The sequence below is a fragment of the Mercenaria mercenaria genome, chromosome 4 (assembly GCF_021730395.1).
Source record: "Mercenaria mercenaria strain notata chromosome 4, MADL_Memer_1, whole genome shotgun sequence".
Classification (NCBI taxonomy): Eukaryota; Metazoa; Mollusca; class Bivalvia; order Venerida; family Veneridae; genus Mercenaria; species Mercenaria mercenaria.
The window spans coordinates 100,023,873-100,046,986 of NC_069364.1; the positions used below are offsets into that span (position 1 = coordinate 100,023,873).

Here is a 23,114-nt window from a genome sequence, read left to right on the forward strand (position 1 = left end):
ATACCGGAAACAAACATTTTTTTTATGCCTTATCTCCCTTTATTCAATTTTCTTCTTTTTATTATCTCCATTTATTTTGGTTACTAATATGTTATTCCCCAGGCACATGCATTAGGAAGCATCATTTGGTTTTACTGATTTCTTGTTTGCTGGAAAGAAACAATTTTTTTTGTGTTAGGCCTATTAAGATAATTCATGACTTTTCTGAGACTTAGGTGAACACAAAATTTAATGGGCAAAGAAACTGAAGTGGTTTCCATGTGGACTGTACTGTTTATGTGGTCTCAACATCTTTGTGAACTTTGGGGTATTCAGAGGGCCTATAACTCCTAAAACTTAATGAGGGACAGCTTTAAGAGTGATTCTCACAGCATTCAAATAACACAGTCTTTAAAATCGGAAGAATGGATGATCTTGCACCAATATCTGCTCAAGAAAGAGCTAAACGATCAGTATTTGGTACGTATACGATAGAAAAAGAATGACTGCTTCCAGGGGAAGCTATTCGCTATTTATTTAGTGCGAATATTTTTGGAATTTCTGTGATGATCAATTTTGTCATTAGTTTTCGCGATGACAGAAACTAGATCTACCGGCGTTTTTGGTCAGACACTGCTGTTAATTTTTCCATAGGCTTACATTGGAAGAAATGACTCTGTATGACGCCCTCAAAACTTTTGTTGACACATGTGGTGCCATTTACCCTGTCAAATAGCCTTCCAGACACCATCCACTTTTTTTCTATTTCCATTCAAAGACGACCACCCTCAACTGTGCATGGAATTTAGTGGTGAATTCCAACAAGTACTTACTTCACTAAATTGCTAATTTCAGGGTTAAATATATAGCCAGGCAGCTATAAAATACTTCAAAATGCACAGAAAACATTACATTTCCAGATTTTAAGGATATTTTCATGATTCAAAGCAACACATTTTTCAACCAATCCGAAGCCGGCAAATAATAACAACATTTGACCTTTTGCATATCTTTAGATTAGAACATTTCATTGTTGAATGTCATAAAAAAACATACGAAATTCCTGTCTGCGGAAACCATTATTGATATTATTAATGGAAATTGGCATCTAATTAATGGTAATGTTAAATCTTGTCTGTCTGTCCCATCCTCTCTTTCTCTCTGTCCTTCAAAACACAATCATATATCTTTATTAATATGCTTCGTTAAAATTCAGCATGTTTTAAAAACTACCATTTCCTATTGATGCAGTAAATAATTGGCACAACTTACTTGTCCAAGGAATAGTAGAATTGATCCGAACTCAGTTGGTATTGCGCAGTCAAATTTACCAAGTTAAAACCAACAGAGCAGGGAAACAGACCTAATATTATCAAATGTGAATAATTAGAGGGAATCGGTGGCTCAGTGGTTAACAGGCTTGACTACAACGCCGACGTGCCAGCGGTCCGGGTTCGATTCCCTGTCGTGGCTATACCACCTATATACTGTGGTACATTAGGTGTCAAAGTGGTACATAAAAGACCTGGTACATAAAGGGCCACATTGTAGGTAAAGAGAGGGATTCTGCCATATCAGAAAAATATCTCGGAATCAGTTCTGACGTCAGATTGAGGCATCATCTATCAGTTTCAAGTCTGAGGTATCAACTGAATCTACAATCAGTTTCTAGTCTGAGGTATCAACTGAATCTACAATCAGTTTCTAGTCTGAGGTATCACTGAATCTACAATCAGTGTCTAGCCTCATCTAAATACATGAGTACATCAAACATCCTCACCGCCATTGAAGTAAAATACCTCAGTCTCACAGAGGATCGAACCCTGGAATTTGTGATCTGTGGGCGGACACTCTAACCATATTAATAAAGGGTTAACCCAACAGCAAGGTTGTTGGAAGTGGCACACATAATACCTACAACCTCTGAGGTAGCTGATTCCAGACTGTAGTTTTAAATGCACATCAATTGCGCATGCCTCACATCTACTTTGTACAGTCACCATGTACGACAATGCTCCAGAGTGAGCCTTGTACATTAACGGAACAAGAAAAAGAAATCACCAATTTACAAAATTGGTACTGTTTCCAGCAGTATCGGCCTAGACTGGATGCTGGGGAGGTAAATATGACACTGCTGGAAATATATTGTTCCATCCATTCAAGTTGGGGACTTTTCGCCGACTACAGGTGGGGACTTCTGTTGACTACCCACATTTAACAAGAAACTTGACCTTTATTTTAATTATATTTTCATTTTACTGTGTTTTAATTGCAACATGGTTTATTCTAATTATTCCTGCTTATCAGTCATGTTGAAAAGGTTGTTTAAGGTCTGTATATTAGAAGTAAAAAGTTGGAGAATGTAACATACTGAGTATTTAATGCAAGAAAACACTCCAAGAATGAGTAATTGTCGTACATTATTATCATGCATTTCTGGTATATGCTGTTTTAGTAACAATAACAACAGTATTTCACCCATTTTTTATTCCTCATAATTCATATTAGGGGAATGTGTGCAATTCTTTATTATGAACAAAGCAACCCCTGTTCCAACCCAATAAAATTAGATTTGGATTCTCTGACATGTCTGATGCATTGTAATGGTTTCATTCAATACCAATTTTACAACCTGTTCTCTCTGTTGAATGTGAAATTTGCAATGTCAGCAACTTTGTCTTACATCACTTGTACTTCGACTATTCATGTTCTGTTTTGTATAAAATAAAAAATGGGATTGCCATTAGACCTGCCAGTTACATTTGCAAGAGGCCAAACTGAGTAGAAATGCAATTGATATGGCTGTTACACATATAAGGAGAATAATGGATGCGATGTAAGAGAGGTATTCCAAAAAATTAAATTTGGATTTTAAATTGTAGAAGCAGGTGTCTGTATTGATTTTCATGCCATTTTACACTATACAAAATTCAGAACCAGTCTGATGATGAGTTTGGTTACCAGAACTGGTACCATCCCTGAAATTTGAAAAAGTCCCTGCATATTTGCCGTTAATATGCTTTTGTTTAGCTCTTATCAGACTTGTGTAATTTGCTTAAATCTGCTGGAAAACAAATACTAGATTTATAACCGAAACACTTTTTATGCCCCCGGCATCTACTGATGCGGGAGGCATATAGTGACTGTCCTGTCCGTCCGTTCGTTTGTTCGTCCATCCGGTTAATCAGATGGGACCGTTTTGTCTAGAATCAATACCCCTTACTAGAATAACTTGATACTATTGCAGATGTAACCTGTGACCATTCCTCATCTTCACACATCACCTGACCTCAGTTTGACCTGGACCTTGACCTGATTTTGGACTTAGGTTGCTTTATATGGGCCATCTCTTGGTTAACCAAATGGGACCGTTTCCGTCTAGCATCAATACCCCTTACTAGAATGACTTGATACTAATGCAGATGTTACCTGTGACCATTCCTCATCTTCACACATCACCTGACCTCAGTTTGACCTTGAACTTGACCTCGTTTTGGACTTAGGTTGCTTTGTATTGACAAGGATGCCACCAGGGGCATCAAGCGTTTATTGAACGCAGCTTCTAGTTTAAAATTGTGTTGTTTTTTTTTTTCAGTTGGAAATATTCCCTATGAAGCTACAGAAGAAGCATTAAAGGAAATTTTCATACAAGCAGGACCTGTAGTCAGCTTCAGGTATGTCTTTGTTAGATATGTCTCATTTTCTGTCCAGTTCGCCAGAAGAGAGCATGTTGTAAGAATTACTTACAATGGACTTTGAAATTAGAAATAATAATGGCAAGTTGTAAAAGCCCATCCGTCACGAGTCTGAATCGGTATAGCATTTTAAGTCTGTCTATACATCGATGGAGACAAGAGGAGACGTGCACCACTTTGAATCTCCCTGTTTTGTTCTTCCCCTTCCTATTTTCCCCGTATAGTCCCTTTCATTTATTCTCTATGATGAAATTTCATATATTCATATTTCACCTCTTACAAACTTACATTATTACAAAATATTTCTAACTAAGGAAATGCAGGGCACCTAGTCTCTTTCATCTCTTACTATCGCCCACCCTTTTTATGGTCTATGATAAAAAAATTAATATTTATAAATTTCGCCCCTTACAAAATTACATTCTTACAAAATAATTCTAAGTACGAAAAGGCCGGGGACTTAGCTACTTTCAACTCTTACTATCTCCGATCTTCCCCGTATATTCGCCTATTCTATGATCTATGATAAAATTTCATATTTTTAAAATTTCGTATATTCGCCTATTCTATGATCTATGATAAAATTTCATATTTTTAAAATTTCGCCCCTTACAAAATTACATTCTTACAAAATAATTCTAAGTACGAAAAGGCCGGGGACTTAGCTACTTTCATCTCTTACTATCTCCGATCTTCCCCGTATATTCGCCTATTCTATGATCTATGATAAAATTTCATATTTTTAAAATTTCGCCACTTACAAAATTACATTCTTACAAAAAATTTATAAGTACGAAAAGGCCAGGGACTTAGCTCCTTTCATCTCTTACTATCTCCGATCTCCTGCGTATATTCGCCTATTCTATGATCTATAATAAAATTTCATATTTTTTACAAATTTCGCCACTTTCAAAATTACATTCTCACAGAATTATTCTAAGTACTATTCTATGATCTATGATAAAATTTCATATTTTTTCCAGTTTCGTCACTTACAAAATTACATTCTTACATAATAATTCTAAGTACGAAAAGGCCGGGGATTTAGCTCCTTTCATCTCTTACTATCTCTCATCTTCCCGCTGTGTTCCCCTACTTCTATGATCTATAATAAAATTTCATATTTTTTTAATATCGCCACTTACAAAATTACATTCTTACAAAATAATTCCAAGTACGAAAAGGCCGGGGTCTTAGCTCCTTTCCTCTCTTACTATCTCCGATCTTCCCAGTATGTTCTCCTACTTCTATGATTTATGATAAAATTTCATATTTTTCGGATTTCGCCACTTACAAAATTACATTCTTACAAAATAATTCTAAGTACGAAAAGGCCGGGGATTTAGCTCCTTTCATCTCTTACTATCTCTCATCTTCCTGCTTATGTTCCCTTACTTCTGTGATCTGTAATAAAATTTCATATTTATTGAATTTCGCCACTTACAAAATTACATTCTTACAAAATAATTCCAAGTACGAAAAGGCCGGGGTCTTAGCTCCTTTCCTCTCTTACTATCTCCGATCTTCCCCGTATGTTCTCCTACTTCTATGATTTATGATAAAATTTCATATTTTTCAAATTTCGCCACTTACAAAATTACATTCTTACAAAATAATTCTAAGTACGAAAAGGCCGGGGACTTAGCTCCTTTCATCTCTTACTATCTCCAATCTTCCCTGTATCTTTCCCTTCTATGATCTATGCTAAAAGTTCATATTTTTCAAATTTCGCCACTTACAAAATTACATTCTTACAAAATAATTACAAGTGCGAAGACTTAGCTTTACGAAAAGGCCGGGCTCCTTTCATCTCTTACTATCTCCGATCTTCCCCGTATGTTCGCCTACTTCTATGATTTATGATAAAATTTCATATTTTTTTAATATCGCCACTTACAAAATTACATTCTTACAAAATAATTCCAAATACGAAAAAGCCGGGGTCTTAGCTCCTTTCGTCTCTTCTTATCTCCGATCTTCCCAGTATGTTCTCCTATGATTTACCGGTATGATGAAATTTCATATTTTTCGGATTTCGCCACTTACAAAATTACATTCTTACAAAATAATTCTAAGTACGAAAAGGCCGGGGATTTAGCTCCTTTCATCTCATACTATCTCTCATCTTCCCGCTTATGTTCCCTTACTTCTATGATCTGTAATAAAATTTCATATTTATTGAATTTCGCCACTTACAAAATTACATTCTTACAAAATAATTCCAAGTACGAAAAGGCCGGGGTCTTAGCTCCTTTCATCTCTTACTATCTCCGATCTTCCCCGTATGTTCTCCTACTTCTATGATTTATGATAAAATTTCATATTTTTCGAATTTCGCCACTTACAAAATTACATTCTTACAAAATTATTCTAAGTACGAAAAGGCCGAGGACTTAGCTCCTTTCATCTCTTACTATCTCCGATCTTCCCTGTATCTTTCCCTTCTATGATCTATGCTAAAAGTTCATATTTTTCAAATTTCGCCACTTACAAAATTACATTCTTACAAAATAATTACAAGTACGAAGACTTAGCTTTACGAAAAGGCCGGGCTCCTTTCATCTCTTACTATCTCCGATCTTCCCCGTATGTTCGCCTACTTCTACGAATTATGATAAAATTTCATATTTTTCGAATTTCGCCACTTACAAAATTACATTCTTACAAAATAATTACAAGTACGAAGACTTAGCTTTACGAAAAGGCCGGGCTCCTTTCATCTCTTACTATCTCCGATCTTCCCCGTATGTTCGCCTACTTCTATGATTTATGATAAAATTTCATATTTTTCGAATTTCGCCACTTACAAAATTACATTCTTACAAAATAATTCTAAGTACGACAAGGCCGGGGACTTGGCTCCTTTCATCTCTTACTATCTCTGATCTTCCCCGTATATTCCCCTTTTTTTATAATCTAAGATAATATTTCGTATTTTCTCAAATTTCGGAGATAGTAAGAGACGAAAGGAGCTAAGACCCTGCCCTTTTCGTACTTGTAATTATTTTGTAAGAATGTAATTTTGTAAGTGGCGAAATTTTAAAAATATGAAATTTTATCTTAGATAATAGAAGACGGGGAATACACGGGGAAGATCGGAGAAAGTAAGAGATGAAAGGAGCTAAGTCCCGGGCCTTTTCGTACTTATTTTATTTTGTAAGAATGTAATTTTGTAAGTGGCGAAATTTGAAAAAATATGAAATTTTATCTTAGATCATAGAAGAAGGGGAACATAGGGGGAGGATCGGTGATAGTAAGAGATGAAAGGAGCCAAGTCCCTGGCCTTTTCGTACTTAGAATTACTTAGAATTATTTTGTAAGAATGTAATTTTGTAAGTGGCGAAATTAAAAAAATATGAAATTTTATCAGAGATCATAGAAGTAGGCGAATATACGGGGAAGATCGGCGATAGTAAGAGATGAAAGGAGCTAAGTACCCGGCCTTTTCGTACTTGGTGGTAATTTAAGAATGTAATTTTGTAAGTGGCGAAATTTGAAAAATATGAAATTTTATCTTAGATCATGGAAGAAGGGGAACAGTTGGGGAAGATCGGCGATAGTAAGAGATGAAAGGAGCTAAATCCCCGGCCTTTTCGTATTTGGAATTATTTTGTAAGAATGTAATTTTGTAAGTGGTGAAATTTAAAAAAAATATGAAATTTTATCTTTGATGATAGAAGGAGAACATACGGGAATGTTAGGAGATTTTAAGTGATGCAATGGGCTACGTCCCCAGCCATATCTTACTCTTTTTTTTTTTTCTTTTTTTTTTTGTAAGCATGTAATTTTGTAAGTGGCGAAATTTGAAAACTATGAAATTCGGGGAAGATAGGAGATTGTAAGCGATGAAAGGAGCTTAGTCCTCCGCCTATTCGTACTTAGAATTAATTTGTAAAAATGTATTTGTTTATTAGGCAAATTTGAAAAAAAAAATGAAATTCTATAAGTGAAATATACAGGAAAGATAGAGCCGGAGTGGGCACTAGGCCCCACTCTTTTCAAGTCAAAGTTGGCAAGGGACACTAAACCCCGCTCTTTTCATGTCAAAGTTGTTAATATGTTTTGAAAGTTTGATGACTTTGAAAAATATCAAATTAATTCATAGCCTGTCCATAAAGCTTTAAAAATATTACAACTAATTCATAGCCTGTCCATAAAGCTTTAAAAATATTACAACTCGGGTACACATTGAAAGAGATGGTAAGTAATTCTTACAATATGTAGGTTCCTGGCAAACTGGACAGAAAATGGGCCATATATGGTCTTTGTTGTACATGTTACATGATTAAATCATTGTAGATGCTGGACATAATTAAGAAATTAATAGTGCTTTAGTAGAACTGATATTTGACTGTAAAGACCTAGCTTTGCTGTTTAAAGGTAGTTGTGATGGAAAGTCTTTATACATACTTACACACAACCATGTTTTTGATATCCAAATGAAAATTACTCAGACTGCTATTCATATCTTATAGTTACAGTTTTATTTCCTCTTTTTGCACATTTTTGAAGTTAGTCAGTTTTGTTATGGTAATTGAAAACCTTCCCAGATGTGCAAAATTTATAAGAATTAAAGGTTATTCAAAATTACAATTTTATTTTAAGAACAACATTTTGCATGCTTGTGATTTTTTCTTTAAAACAAAAAGTACAGAATATTTTGACAAGCTGTTTTCTAGTCAGTCAGGGGTGTAACTGTTTTAAGTTATGTAACCTATTTCAGTTATTTTTCCCAGCATTATATAACCTGTATGAGTTATAAAATATAGATAACCCAGGTAAGTTACTGTGAACTCATTAATATTCGTGGGGGACAAATTTTCGTGGTTGACTCGATCCACGAAATTTAATCCCAACGAACAAGTAAAATTCCCATTAGTTTTATGTTCAATCGTTGAAATCCACGAATTCATATCCCTACGAAATTACCGTTTTGACCAAAACCACGAAATTTTATGCCCACGAAATTTAATGATTTTACAGTATTAAAAAAAAGCCTTTTTGCAGTTCTCACAAATTGACCTTCAAAGTGTAATTAGTAGCAAACTGTGGTTAATCAAACTCTTTTAGTCTGATCATGGCCTGACGAGCATAATGGGATGTTTTATAGCTTTAAAACCATATGCGTAAGAATTTATCAGCCTTGCGTAAACAAATTTACTGCATAGCTGGAAAGATAAAAGACCAAGGATTCAGGAAATGATTGCATTAGTCACATTCAAAATAAGGATTTGGAACAGGAGGGCTTTGTAATATTTTATGATAACTGAAACAAGTTATGAAAGTAAACGCAATAACTCAAATGGGTTATAAAATGTGATAACTTGAAACAGTTACACCCCTGACTGCTAGTTGATGTAGAATTTGTTGGGTTTTTTTTTGCCTCTGTGCCATAAACTTAACAGATGAACCACTACCTCTTATATAATTATACTGGAATGGTAATGCCTTGTTATGAAAACCTTTGAAGGTATACTAGTACGTATGAAGTTCGCAGAAATTGTAAGTAGAGTGCGTAGAGAAAAAATTTGAGTAGCAATGTGATTTCTCATGACATTTGAAATTGATATTTTATTTGTAAAAGTATACAGTAATTTCATTTTACTTCAAATCTGTCTTAAAGGTTAGTATATGACAGAGAGACTGGTAAACCAAAGGGTTATGGTTTCTGTGAGTACCAGGATGTTGAGACAGCACAGAGTGCACTACGTAACCTCAACAATACAGACTTCAATGGGCGCCCTCTACGTGTGGGGGTAGCGGCTGGAGAATCTAACAAGGATGAAATGGCTGGTATGCAGCAAGCTCTTGGTGGGCCGATTCTTGAAGTAAGTTAATGCATTACTGTAGAAACATCAGTCTGAGTGGTTATTGTTGCAATCTTGTACTTTCTGTTTTAAATTTAGCGGAGATGCTTTTTCTGCTTTATTGTCAATTGTTCCCAGTGGTAGCTGCTTATTAACAGTCTGTGCCTATGATATATTATTTTGAAAAGTAATAGATAACTGTTACTTTTAATGTTCCATGGCATGACTAATAAATCACTTCACTAAAGGAAAGAATAAACACTTAAAAACACAAAAACTTCTAATTGATATAGAGAAATAATTGATTTTCTACCGGAATGGCTACAATCATAATTAAGTAGTACAACTGTTACATACTTGTAGAATGAAGACCTGGTGTTAGCAGATCTTTTTGAATTTTGTAATCATATAACACAAAACTGTTGTCACTGTTAATGAAAATTAAGTTGATTGTATTTTTGAATATTTTAGAGTCCCTATGGTGATCCAGTAGAACCTGAGAAAGCTCCAGAAGCCATATCTAAAGCTGTGGCCAGTCTGCCGCCAGAACAGATGTTTGAACTCATGAAGCAGATGAAGGTATCTTCAGTTACATTTACTGGGTTTTAATTCACTCTTAAACTTAGGCCCAGTGGTGACTTACCAGATTAAAATGGTAGAGGAAGACCTCAGGCGTACCTTCCTGCATTATTTAAGGCACAGACAGGCCCCTTGAGAGAATCATTAACCTTCATAAGACAGCTATGTAGCTTACCTTGATGAAAGAATTCTAGTCTGCTGGCTAGTGGCTAAGTTCAGGTTTTAACCAACAGCAATAATGGGCAGTTGCTTCGAAGTTGATGACCATAGCCACAAGGTCTTGTAAGCCCAGTGAAACAACTGAGTTTTGAAGTAGAAAGTATGGACAATCAATATTTAAAACAAAATAATATGCTTTTCAGCTATTATTAACATGATCTGAGAAATGGCAAAATACTTTTGTCTGCAATAATATATTAAGAAAGGCATTTCTGTCTACTTTTATCCATAGAGTCATCGATCTAGACATTATTGCTGGTTTCTATAATTATTATGCTGAAATGATAAAAAGTGATATTTATTCATTTTCATGTATATTGTCATATTACAGCTGTGTATCCAGAACAACCCGACAGAGGCTCGGAACATGTTGTTACAGAATCCCCAGTTGGCATACGCACTGTTACAGGCTCAGATTGTCATGAAAATTGTTGACCCTCAAGTTGCCATGGTAATGTAATACAGGGACCTTGTTTGACCATTTTGGGGGTTAAAGTTTGGCCCCATTTCCTTCACCATGGAATATACATTTTCTGTCTTTTGCTAAAAATCCCGTCCCCCTCTCCTACCTCACAAAAGTAGAAATTTTAATGTTGTTTTTTTTTGTGTAAAATTGTGTAAAAGTTTTATTATATTAAATACATGGGCATAACATAACTTACACCTGAATTGATTGCTGTAGATTGGGTCATATTTGTGATGGCTTTATATTACTAATCAAGTGATTTCATATTGGCCTTGTTATTTTTCCAAAAATATGCTAGAACCGATCAAAATGCTTGAATCCTGCATCGGCTGTTTTTTGTCGTTTTGGCCCTGATTTTCTCATGTTGGCTCAGTTGAGTTTGGTATAAGCTCAGTCTGTTTCATATGACTTGTTATATTTACCTATTGTAATATCATGTCCAATATTCACTTGCAAATGTAATATATTGGTGACTATTAAGCTGCACTATGTCTGAAAACATAAACACTTGCGTTCTGTGAATTGTTAAAAGTGCAAATAAGGCTGCTAACTGTAAAATCTCAAAACAAATCCTACACAAAAATTACCCAGTCTGTAGTGTATTTCGAGTAATAGAAAATTTTGCAAGAAAGAATGCCATTTTCATGTGAAATTAATATGAAAATTCCTCCATCAGAGGGCCTGGCAACATTCACCCATATTGAAGGGAATGTCCTATAGTAAGTGTAATAAACTGGGGTCTTTCAAAAACAGTGGAATTGGAATTAAAAGTTGAAAAAATAGTTGCTTTGCATTTAATTTTTTATCTGTTAGCATAAATTGATGCACTCTTCCTAGACAACAAAGAAAGACAAAACAGAGAATGTTGCTATACAATGTATTTTTGTTTTATTGTATTATTCAAGAAACTGTATTGTCATCTTATTGTTTTCTGTTATAAGTTAGACATAAGAAACATGATAAGAATAATTGACAGCATGTATGTAACTGAAGAACATCTTTAGAAAAATGTTAGTTTTTTTTACCTAACACAAGCAATAAAACATAACCGTATGTATATTTTCAGGCGATGTTGCACAGAGATAGTTCTCAGGTACCACCAGCAGGTAGTACAGCACCTACACCAGCAACATCACAACCACCTGTACAACAGGTACAGCTGTTTCTGCTTTCACAAATAGCATTTTTAGCTTGAGTATTCAAAGTCACAAGTTTAGGAATGGATTTTATCAGACTTGAAATTTAGTTGTTCTACATTACCACCCACATCATACGACACATTACTCACTTCAGTTATGCCAGTAATAGCTCCAGTTATCACATATATGTCTTTTTCTCTATCCAACCTTGAAGTAGTCATCCATGTACATTCATCTTGTTTCATCTTTTGTTAAACATTGTGTCAATAATTGCCTTGTTAAACTTCTTATTTTGTCTTTTGGGCTGAACTTTTTTTTTGTCAGTGCAGTCAAAGTAACATTTACTGACCATGTCAGAATGATTAGATGTAAACAAGCTTTGATATTATTAAAATGTTGCAAAAAGACATTAGAAAGGAATAATACTTCTGACCATGTTCTGTGCTTTCAAATAACTCTTATATAATACATTGGTGTTCCATTTCTTACAGTTTTAATACTTGAAAATGCGCATGTATATAAGTGTGCTCAGTGTTTTGGCCTAAAACGGATAAATGAAAACAGGAAAAGATTACTTAAAGTATATGACCTAACTTGAGGTTTTTCAAATTTCAGGCTCCCATTGTTCCACCACAGCCTCAAACATCAATGCCTGATGCCTCAATGATGGGTAAGCACATTTTCAAAAATCTTTAAACTACCTCATATCTGAAGTAATCCAGTCCAACAGGTATTTGTGAAAATGCAAATTATTTGTAAAACTTTTCTTGAGTCTGTGTGGCAGAATGGTTTGTGATTTTGTACAGATCAGTGAAATTTTATTTCAAAATGCCTAATAGATAAAAAAACTTTCAAAGTTTGTTACTGTTAATTGAAATTATCAAAGATATTTTAAAAATCAAGCTACAGAGATCTTTAGAATGATGTTTTGAATCACTTGCCCCTCACCAATGTGGGTTCGAGCCTCACTCGGGACATTGAATTCTCCATGTGCAGAAGCTATCCAGTTGGCTTACATAAGGTCAGTGGTTCTACTTGTGATGAAACAATGCAGGGAGGGGCACCTGGGGGCCTTCCTCTACCATTAAAGCTGAAAAGTTGAGTTTCCATATTGACTTATAATTGTGTCAGTGCAACATAAGGCAAAAAAAAAGTTAGAACCATGTATAGTTAATATTTGGGTCTTGCAACAAGAAGCCACAGTTCACAAAAAAAAAATCCTGTTAGATGGATCTAACAGTATTGATAATTGACTGTAAAACTTAATACGTTTAATACCTTGCATTTGTTTCAGGTGGTGGGCGTGGTCCAGGGGGTTTGATGGGTAATGTGCCAGTATCTCAAGGTCCAGGAGGCCCTGCTGGAATGATGGGAGGCCCAAGAGGTCCTGGAATGATGGGTAAATTTATATTAAATAGAGTATCATTATTTATGCCCCCCTTCAAAGAAGGAGGGGTATATTGTTTTGCAGATGTTGGTCAGTTGCTCCATAGACCAATCAGTTTCTGGATGATAACTCATGGGCCTAGGATCATGAAACTAAATAGGGAGGTTGGTCATGACCAGCAGATGACCCCTATTGATTTTGAGATCAGTAGGCCAAATGTCAAGGTCACAGTGATCCGGAACTATTAAATGGTTTCAAGATGATAACTCAAAAACACTTGGGCCTAGGATCATGAAAGTTGATAGGGAGGTTGATCATGACCAGCAGATGACCCCTATTGATTTTGAGATCAGTAGGTCAAAGGTCAAGGACACAGTAACCCGGAACAGTTCTCGGAGATAAATTGAGAACACCTGGCCTAGGATCAAGAAACTATATAGGGAGATTGACCTACACCATGACCCTCAGTAGATCAAAGGTCAAGGTCACAGTCACAGTGACCCGCAACAGTTAAACCGTTACAATAACTTGAGAACCCTTGGGCCTTGGATCACGAAACTAAATAGTGAGGTTGATCTACACTAGCAGATGACCCCTATTGATTTCGAGGTCAAAGGTCAAGGTCGTATTGACCCAGACCAGTATAACTCTTCTTGTCAAATAACTAGAGAATGCTTTGGTCTAAGATCACATTTGATACGGAGGTCACTTATGACTGGTAAATGACCCATAATTAGGTATTGATTTGAGGTCAGTATGTCAAACATCCAGTGCACAGTGACCAAATAATTTCTGTTCCTTGTGCAGTTACTGAATGCATCAAGGGGGGCATTACGTGTTCAACGAGCTCTTGTTTATCTTATACTGCTGACGAGAGAAAGGTAGTTTTTAAAATGGCATCATGTCATGGACCTTGCTTCATGGTACAGTACACATTTTTGGGGCCGCCATGGCCGAGTGGTTATTAACTACTGAAACATTTGCCGCTCACTGATGTGGGTTTGAGCCTCAATCAGGGCGTTGACCTAAGTTAAACCCAACAAAAAACAAACAGTACACATTCTGAAGTGCAGTCTTCAAATGAAATATTCAAAATAGTATGTGTTGACAGTATTTTCTTTCTTGAAAAAGAATCTTTTCATAATGTTTATTTTTACAACTGTAGAATATTTAGCAATGCTTGCAGCTAATTTTTTCTCAGCAGTATTTGGTTTTACTTCATTTGTATGTTGGATAGCCTAGATATCCAAATTCTTCACTCACTAAAATTGGTTTGTTCACTCAGTCTGCAACAATTTCTTTCTAAGCTGTACATGATTCGCAACTGCTACCTTTTTTCCATCCACATTGAAGTTTGTTTCTTTTAAAGAAAAAATGGTATACTTGTATATGATCGATAAAACAGTAAATGTAGAATACAGTTCGATATAGAGTGGAGCAGTGTGAATAATTTATGTTTCAAATACATTTACTTGATATGTTCTTATTATACATTAAGGAGTATGTATCATTTTGTTTATTAGCTCACCTGTCACATAGTGACAAGGTGAGCTTTTGTGATCACCCTTCGTCCGTCGTCCGTCGTCCGTCCGTCCGTCAACAATTTCGTGTCTGCACGATAGTGGTTTCATTACTGATTTTATTTTAACCAAACTTGCACACAACTTGTATCACCATAAGATCTCGGTTCCTTTCTTGAACTGGCCAGATCCCATTATGGGTTCCGGAGTTATGGCCCCTGAAAGGGCCAAAAATAGCTATTTTGACCTTGTCTGCACAATAGCAGCTTCATTTATGATTTGATTTTAACCAAACTTGCACAAAACTTGTGTCACCATAAGATCTTGGTTCCTTTCTTGAACTAGCCAGATTCCATTATGGGTTTCAGAGTTATGGCCCCTGAAAGGGCCAGAATTAGCTATTTTGACCTTGTCTGCACAATAGCAGCTTCATTTATGACTTTATTTTAACCAAACTTGCACACAACTTGTATCACCATAAGATCTTGGTTCCTTTCTTGAACTGGCGAGATTCCATTATGGGTTCCAGAGTTATGGCCCCTGAAAGGGCCAGAATTAGCTATTTTGACCTTGTCTGCACAATAGCAGCTTCATTTATGATTTGAATTTAATCAAACTTGCACAAAACTTGTGTCACCATAAGATCTTGGTTCCTTTCTTGAAACGGCCAGATCCCATAATGGGGTCCAGAGTTATGGCCCCTGAAAGGGCCAAAATCAGCTATTTCGACCTTGTCTGTACAATAGCAGCTTCATTTATGATTTGATTTTAACCAAACTTGCACACAACTTGTATCACCACAAGATCTTGGTTCCTTTTTTGAACTGGCCAGATTCCATCTTGGGTTCAAGAGTTATGGCCCCTTAAAGGTCCAAAATCGGCTATTTTGGCTTTTGCAGCCATATAGAGACTTCATTTATGGTTTTATTTGATACAAACTTCCAAAATATCTTCAACAACAATAAATCTTGGATTCCATGACAAATCAGATCCAATCATAGGTTCCAGAGTTATTTTATATCTGATTACCTCCCCTGATTGTAATCAAAATGGATTTATATCAGTTAGTACTTATAGGACTTATTTGAAATTTCATTATTGTCATTAGTTGGACTGAGCCAATCAGGGTAGATAACTATGGACTGATTTTATGTCAAATTACCTCCCTTTATTTCAAATTAAAATGGGTATATCTCCGTACCTAATGAAGATACTTATCTGAAATTTCATTTATGTCAACAAATTTATTTGGCAGATCCTTCTTTTGTTCACTTACAATAAAATTTTTTTTAATTACTTCCCTTTTACGTTACTATAAATAGCTTATTTTAGTAACTTTTTTATTATTGGCCGTAGGGAAAAACCAAGACCACTTTTCTGTGGTACAGTATGGATGGTACCTCCAGTTTTTAGGTGTACTTTGACATATCTGTACCTTGTAAGAATTTTTTTTTTCTTTTCGGTTAAATTTCTTCACTTTGTTGTTACTGTCCTTTGGACTTAGATATTTTTTCTGAGGACCTTCTTGTCCTCAAGTGCAATGATAACAGGTGAGCGATATAGGGCCATCATGGCCCTCTTGTATTTTTAGCTCTTTCGGGAATATTTTAATGAAGGAATTATATATATGTATAAAGATTTATATATGATTTTAGGTGGCCCAGGACCGCAAGGTATGGGAAATAGACCACAACTGTTTCCTATACAAGGAATGGGTGGCCCTGGTCCACAGAACATGGGCGGTCCAGGCCCACAAAACATGGGTGGGCCGGGTCCACAGAACATGGGTGGTCCAGGACCCCAGGGCATGGGTGGTCCCGGCCCTCAGGGTATGGGTGGTCCTGGTCCACAGGGCATGGGTGGTCCTGGTCCACAGGGCATGGGAGGGCCTGGCCAGGGACCACCACAGAGGCCAGACTTTGGAAGAGATCCTAGGGACCCAAGGTTGATGGCGCAGGGTGATACAAGAGGCATGCCAGCAGGTCCTAGACCAGTGATGCCACCAGCCAGTATAGCTTCTTCACAAGGCATGATGCAAAATTTAATGGTAAGAAACACTGTCTGAAACCTTGAGAGTTTTAATGAATTTGGTCAAAGTAACACTGTAGGGAATTAGATATATACTTTTGATTACTAGAATCAAGATACCATCACACTAGGTCTGTTCCGTTTGGTCTGCAGGGTAGAATACAAAACTTCCAAGCAAGAGATTTATAGTTCAAATGTCTGACATGGTGCATGTTATCCATGATGATTAACTGAAAACTTCATGTCCTCTAATCTGATCCATGTGTGAAGGCTGTAAGGTTCCTGCAAAGAACTAATTCATACCAGTAAAGAACCCAGAAACATTGGTTAAGTGAGCTGAACGCTGTATATAAATGAAAAGCTGATGAAAAAGCACAGGTCAAATGTATAATGTGCCGAGCATTAAATTCAGTTGTGACAGCATATCCCTATATTGATTAAAATACTGGGTGAGGCACTCTTCTTCCTTGAAGATTTTTTCAGAGGATGATACATCTGAATTCATTTGTCCTTTTATATGTGTAGGAAATTTGTCTGCTACTTGTTGGTAGAAAGTTACTACTGGTACGGAATCCGTGTGAAACTGATTAATTTCACTAGTAACTGACCTAGTGTTAGAATTGGTTTTAGACCTATAGCACGCAAATAAAATACCTCCAGGTCTATATGAAGCAACATTTCTATATATTCATTATTTACATAACAAACACTCGAGAAACCTTACTGGCACACTAGTAATAACTTCTAACTGTCATATTAAATTTAGAGTCATCAACACCCAGTGATAACTGCACAGTGGGAAAACTGCATTTAGGATTTTTATCCCATATTCCACAATTTGTTAGTTACATACATGTATCAAGAACAAACATGTTAGTGCTTACTGAAGATTACTTGCCTAATGTCATTTGTCCTACATCTCTTATTTATATGTGGTAGTTGTCCGTTGCTTGAGAAGAATAGGTAAACATCAATAAAGAGTCCATGACACTTGTTTAGGTAAAGGAGTCAAGAAACACATTTTGTTAGGTTAAGGAGTCAAGGACTCTTCTTATTAGGTTAAGGAATCAAAGAAGTTTTTGACAGGATAGAGTAAAGGGTGACATACTTTTAGGTTTAGGAATCAAAGAATACTTGTAAGGTTAATGATCTAGGGACATGTTTTATTAAGTTAGTTAATTCAGGAATATTTGTAAGGATAGGGAATCTCAGAATTTTTTTTATATTTATTGAAAGCTGTTTATAATTGAACACTAAGTGAAAAACTGCATTTACTGAGTGGAATGAACAAAGCATCTGAGAAATGTGTCAAAACTGTCTGGTTTCAGTATTATTTGATTAATTAATGACATACTGTGAAAAATAGCATTGCTTTTACTTAAGTTTAATAACATTGCACAGATTTCAAAAATATGTATTGTACTGGGTTTATAAATTCTTTGATATTTCAGCTGTAACTTGTGTTATTCTGTATTACAGCAGGGAGGTCTGCCCAACATGGCAGGTATGAATCCTCAGATGCTAGCAGCTGGAGGTGGAGGCCCTGGAGTGACATCTCAAGACCAAGAAAAGGTAAGCAAAGAAAAAGATAGTGTTAAATATGAATAGGATCTTCCTGAGATACTAATAGTATTTTTAGCTACAGTGAAACACCGCTCGTTCGAGCATCGATGACTCTAGTACCCGGGCTCGCTCGAGCAATTCATATGGTCCCGGCGGATTTTCTTTTATTTCCTGTGAGAAATTACCACTGCTGGGTCGAGCATCGATAACTCGACCGCTCGAGCATGACACCTGGTCCCTGTGTGTTAATTAAACTCTTTCTTGCTTCTGGCAAGCTCGAGCAGAGGTGTCAAAAATTTTCACACCTTCGACGGTCAGAAGGTATCAGTTAATTTAAAATTTTCGCACGCCATGAGAATTGCGTGCTGGTCTATTCCCCGGCTATCTTAAATGTTTGTTTTTAGCTCACCTGTCACATAGTGACAAGGTGAGCTTTTGTGATCACCCTTCGTCCGGCGTCCGGCGTCAGTCCGTCCGTGCGTCAACAATTTCGTGTCTGCACGATAGTGGTTTCATTTATGATTTTATTTTAACCAAACATGCACACAACTTGTATCACCATGAGATCTTGGTTCCTTTCTTGAACTGGCCAGATCCCATTATGGGTTCCAGAGTTATGGCCCCTAAAAGGGCCAAAATTAGCTATTTTGACCTTGTCTGCACAATAGCAGCTTCATTTATGATTTGAATTTAATCAAACTTACACAAAACTTGTGTCACCATAAGATCTTGGTTCCATTCTTGAACCAGCCAGATCACATTATGGGTTCCAGAGTTATGGCCCCTGAAAGGGCCAAAATTAGCTATTTTGACCTTGTCTGCACAATAGCAGCTTCATTTATGATTTGATTTTAACCAAACTTGCACACAACTTGTATCACTATAAGATCTTGATTCCTTTCTTAAACTGGCAAGATTCCTTCATGGGTTCCAGAGTTATGGCCCCTGAAAGGGCCAGAATTAGCTATTTTGACCTTGTCTGCACAATAGCAGCTTCATTTATGATTTGAATTTAATCAAACTTGCACAAAACTTGTGTCACCATAAGATCTCGGTTCCTTTCTTGAACCGGCCAGATCCCATAATTGGTTTCAGAGTTATGGCCCCTGAAAGGGCCAAAATTAGCTATTTTGACCTTGTCTGCACAATAGCAGCTTCATTTATGATTTGATTTTAACCAAACTTGCACACAACTTGTATCACCACAAGATCTTGCTTACTTTCTTGAACTGGCCAGATTCCATCATGGGTTCCGGAGTTATGGCCCCTTAAAGGTCCAAAATTGGCTGTTTTGGCTTTTGCAGCCATATAGAGACTTCATTTATGGTTATATTTGATACAAACGTCCAAAATGTCTTCAACAACAATAAATCTTGGATTCCATGACAAATCAGATCCAATCGTAGGTTCCAGAGTTATTTTATATCTGATTACCTCCCCTGATTGTAATCAAAATGGATTTATATCAGTAAGTACTTATAGGACGTATTTGAAATTTCATTATTGTTATTAGTTGGAGTGAGACAATCAGAGTAGATAACTATGGACTGATTTTATGTCAAATTACCTCCCTTTATTTCAAATTAAAATGGGTATATCTCCGTAACTAATGAAGATACTGATCTGAAATTTCATTTATGTCAACAGATTTATTTGGCAGATCTTTCTTTTGTTCACTTACAATGTATATTTTTTTAATTACTTCCCTTTTTCGTTACTATAAATAGCTTATTTTTAGTAACTTTTTTATTATTGGCCGTAGGGAAAAACCGAGACCACTTTTCAGTGGTACAACATGGATGGTACCTCCAATTTTTAGGTGTATTTTGACACATCTATACCTTGTAAGAATTTTTTCTTTCTTTTTGTTTAAATTCTTCCCTTTGTTGTTCCTGTCCTTTGGATTTAGATATTTTTTCTGAGGACCTTCTTGTCCTCAAGTGCAATGATAACAGGTGAGCGATATAGGGCCATCATGGCCCTCTTGTTGTTGGTATATTTGATCTGATAATGAGTTTAATTATTGATGAAAGGTTGAAAAAAAAAAAGGTTTAATAATCTAATATTGATCAATTACTGTTTGTTTTAGACTAAAGCAAGTATGTTATTACTTGTTACATCTTTTCTGCGAGATCGAGAAGATGATTATGAGATCTTAATATTTTATTCTGCAGTTGTTTGCTTGCAAATAAAGGAAATAATATAGATCTAGACTTTTCATAAAATAAAGACAATAACTATGATATGCACTTGTTGATAAATAAAAAAAGATTAATAAAAACCCCCTAGTTGTTTCTTCACATGTGCCATTTACAAATTACATTTTGAAACGTCCATCATAGATAAGGTTTATAATACGTTGTTGTTGTTTTTTGGAAAATTTCACGAGTGTGTTATTATAAGCATCACCGTTTCCTCTGCAAATGGTCCCGATGACAATTGATAAAACAAATTTCACTTTTCTTCGTATGTTGGTCAAGTTTGGGTCGCTCAAAACCATGGATAACTTGAGCAGTTTGCTTATCCCCTTGCGACCTCAAGCGAGCAGTGTTTCACTGTACATATTTTGAAACAAACAGGAAGTATTATAATATGGTGAATTGTATCTGTCACTTTGATTACTTATTTCCTGTCTTGAATGACTAGGGCTTTCAAACTTTACACGGTGACTTTAGTACAAATTAGAGGAAAAATCCCTGTTGTTCTTGGGGTCAGTAGGTCAAAGGTCAAGGTCAAAGTGACCTTGTGACTGGAAACAGTTATTAATCAATAAGCTAAGAATGCTCTTGAGTTCGACTGTCACCCACAACAATATAGAATTCTTTCATTTGTGGCAGCTCTCCGACTGTCACCCACAACAATATAGAATTCTTTCATTTGTTGCAGTTGTCCGACAGATTTTCAGAATATCTGTGGTTCTGCCAAAATCTTTCATTTGTGGAAGCTGTCCGACAGATTGTCAGAATGTCTGTGGTTCTGCCAAAATCTTTCATTTGTGGAAGCTGTCCGACAGATTTTCAGAATGTCTGTGGTTCTGCCAAAATCTTTCATTTGTGGAAGCTGTCCGACAGATTTTCAGAATGTCTGGTTCTGCCAAAGGACTTCCTTTGCCAAAAATTAGTGCACATTAAGACACTTGTGGTGTTCCCCTACCATTAAAGTGGAATAGTCTCGATATGGCTACAAAAACACCCCTACCATTTAAGTGAGATAGTCTCAATATGACCACAAAAACACCACTACCATTAAAGTGATATTGTCTTAACTTAGTCTGTATCACTTAAAACACCAGAACATTTAATTTGAATGTGAAATGTTCAGATACGTAAACGGGCCAGATTATATTATGAATATGTTTGTATGTTATTTCAGGCTGCCCTGATAATGCAGGTGCTACAATTAACAGACCAGCAGATTGCCATGTTACCTCCAGACCAGAGGCAGAGCATTCTTATATTAAAGGAACAGATCTCAAAAAATGCAACATGATCTTGTTTCATTTTAATGTCATTATAATACACTTCCATTCAGTTCTCAGTTTTTCATTGATACTTTTAAAGTTGTGGGTTATCTACAAAACAGAATTGTAAAGAACATAGAGATGTTGTGATTTCAGTACTTTTGTCACATCTGCCAAATATTACAAGTTCATAATTGAAAGTTACTTCAAAATTGTATCAAACTGTTAATTTTCTGAATTTTGACATCCCAGGTACAATGTAAATACTGAGGTAATGAATAAAATCCTACATTACAAGTCTGAAATCACAACCTCTTGTATGAAAGGCGATATACATGTTAACAAACTAGGTTCGTGTACAATGAGATATTTGTGTTTTGTAATCCTTCTTAGCACTTAATTTTATATTACAATAATGCAATTTATTTTTTGAATTTCTTCATTATGCATATATAAAGTAATATATTAGTGAAGATAGCATCTTATCTTTCATTTTGAATATTGTATCTTGGAATTCCTCCAGATCAGAACCTGTGAAACATGGAAACTTTTCTCAAACTTCTTCAGATTGTGATTTTAGTTATATGCAAATATTCACAGACTATGTCTGGTGAATTTATTTTGTCATGAATATCAAATGGTATGATTTCCTGAAATAGCAAGGCTGTCAACTGTCATATCACAGAATAAAATTGACAGTAATATAAGGTTATTTGTTATTTATATTGCTCTGTATACACTTAAACTTCATTTGCACAAACTTGACACAACTTAATTTGAGTTATCGGTAGTTTGAGCATTGGAACAATATTCATTATATAGGAACTTTAAAGGGACTTGCTGATGCATTCAAGCGAGGGTGATGTTCAAATTATCTGAGTTTGAGCGAACAAAATTTGACTGTATTATTGAAATATATTTGGACGAATACCCAGCTGAAAATTTCAGCTTGTTTTCTTCAAGAAAAAAAATCAGTTGATATAAGTGTGACACATGTATCTGGAATCAGGTGATAGAAATGACTAATACATCGTAATGGATTGAATTTCATGCAGATACTTTTCTGCTGAACAACCCCCATGCCAGATGACTCTTGTGCTGTTAATGTCGACTAAACAGTTTTTGCACAGATTATGCAAATATTATTTGTGTGAAATTCGATAAAAATAAAATGCTCCTTGTTCTTTTTAATATATTTCTCAATTCAGAAATGTTATTTTACGAAGAAAATGTAATGTTTTGCTACAAGAGATAAAACTAAACCAGAACTAT

At 35.7% G+C, this 23,114-nt stretch overlaps 1 protein-coding gene across 1 annotated transcript; it reads left to right on the forward strand.

The window, feature by feature from the left end:
• The first annotated feature begins 317 nt into the window (after positions 1-317).
• On the forward strand, positions 318-22,784 carry LOC123552533 (cleavage stimulation factor subunit 2-like). The gene is made up of 11 exons (XM_045342254.2): positions 318-459; positions 3,575-3,653; positions 9,298-9,502; positions 9,953-10,060; positions 10,611-10,730; positions 11,812-11,898; positions 12,500-12,554; positions 13,179-13,283; positions 16,447-16,838; positions 18,299-18,391; positions 21,755-22,784. The coding sequence occupies exons 1-11, from the start codon at positions 405-407 to the stop codon at positions 21,869-21,871; spliced, it is 1,416 nt and encodes a 471-aa protein (XP_045198189.2). The 5' UTR covers positions 318-404; the 3' UTR covers positions 21,872-22,784.
• The last annotated feature ends 330 nt before the right edge of the window (positions 22,785-23,114 follow it).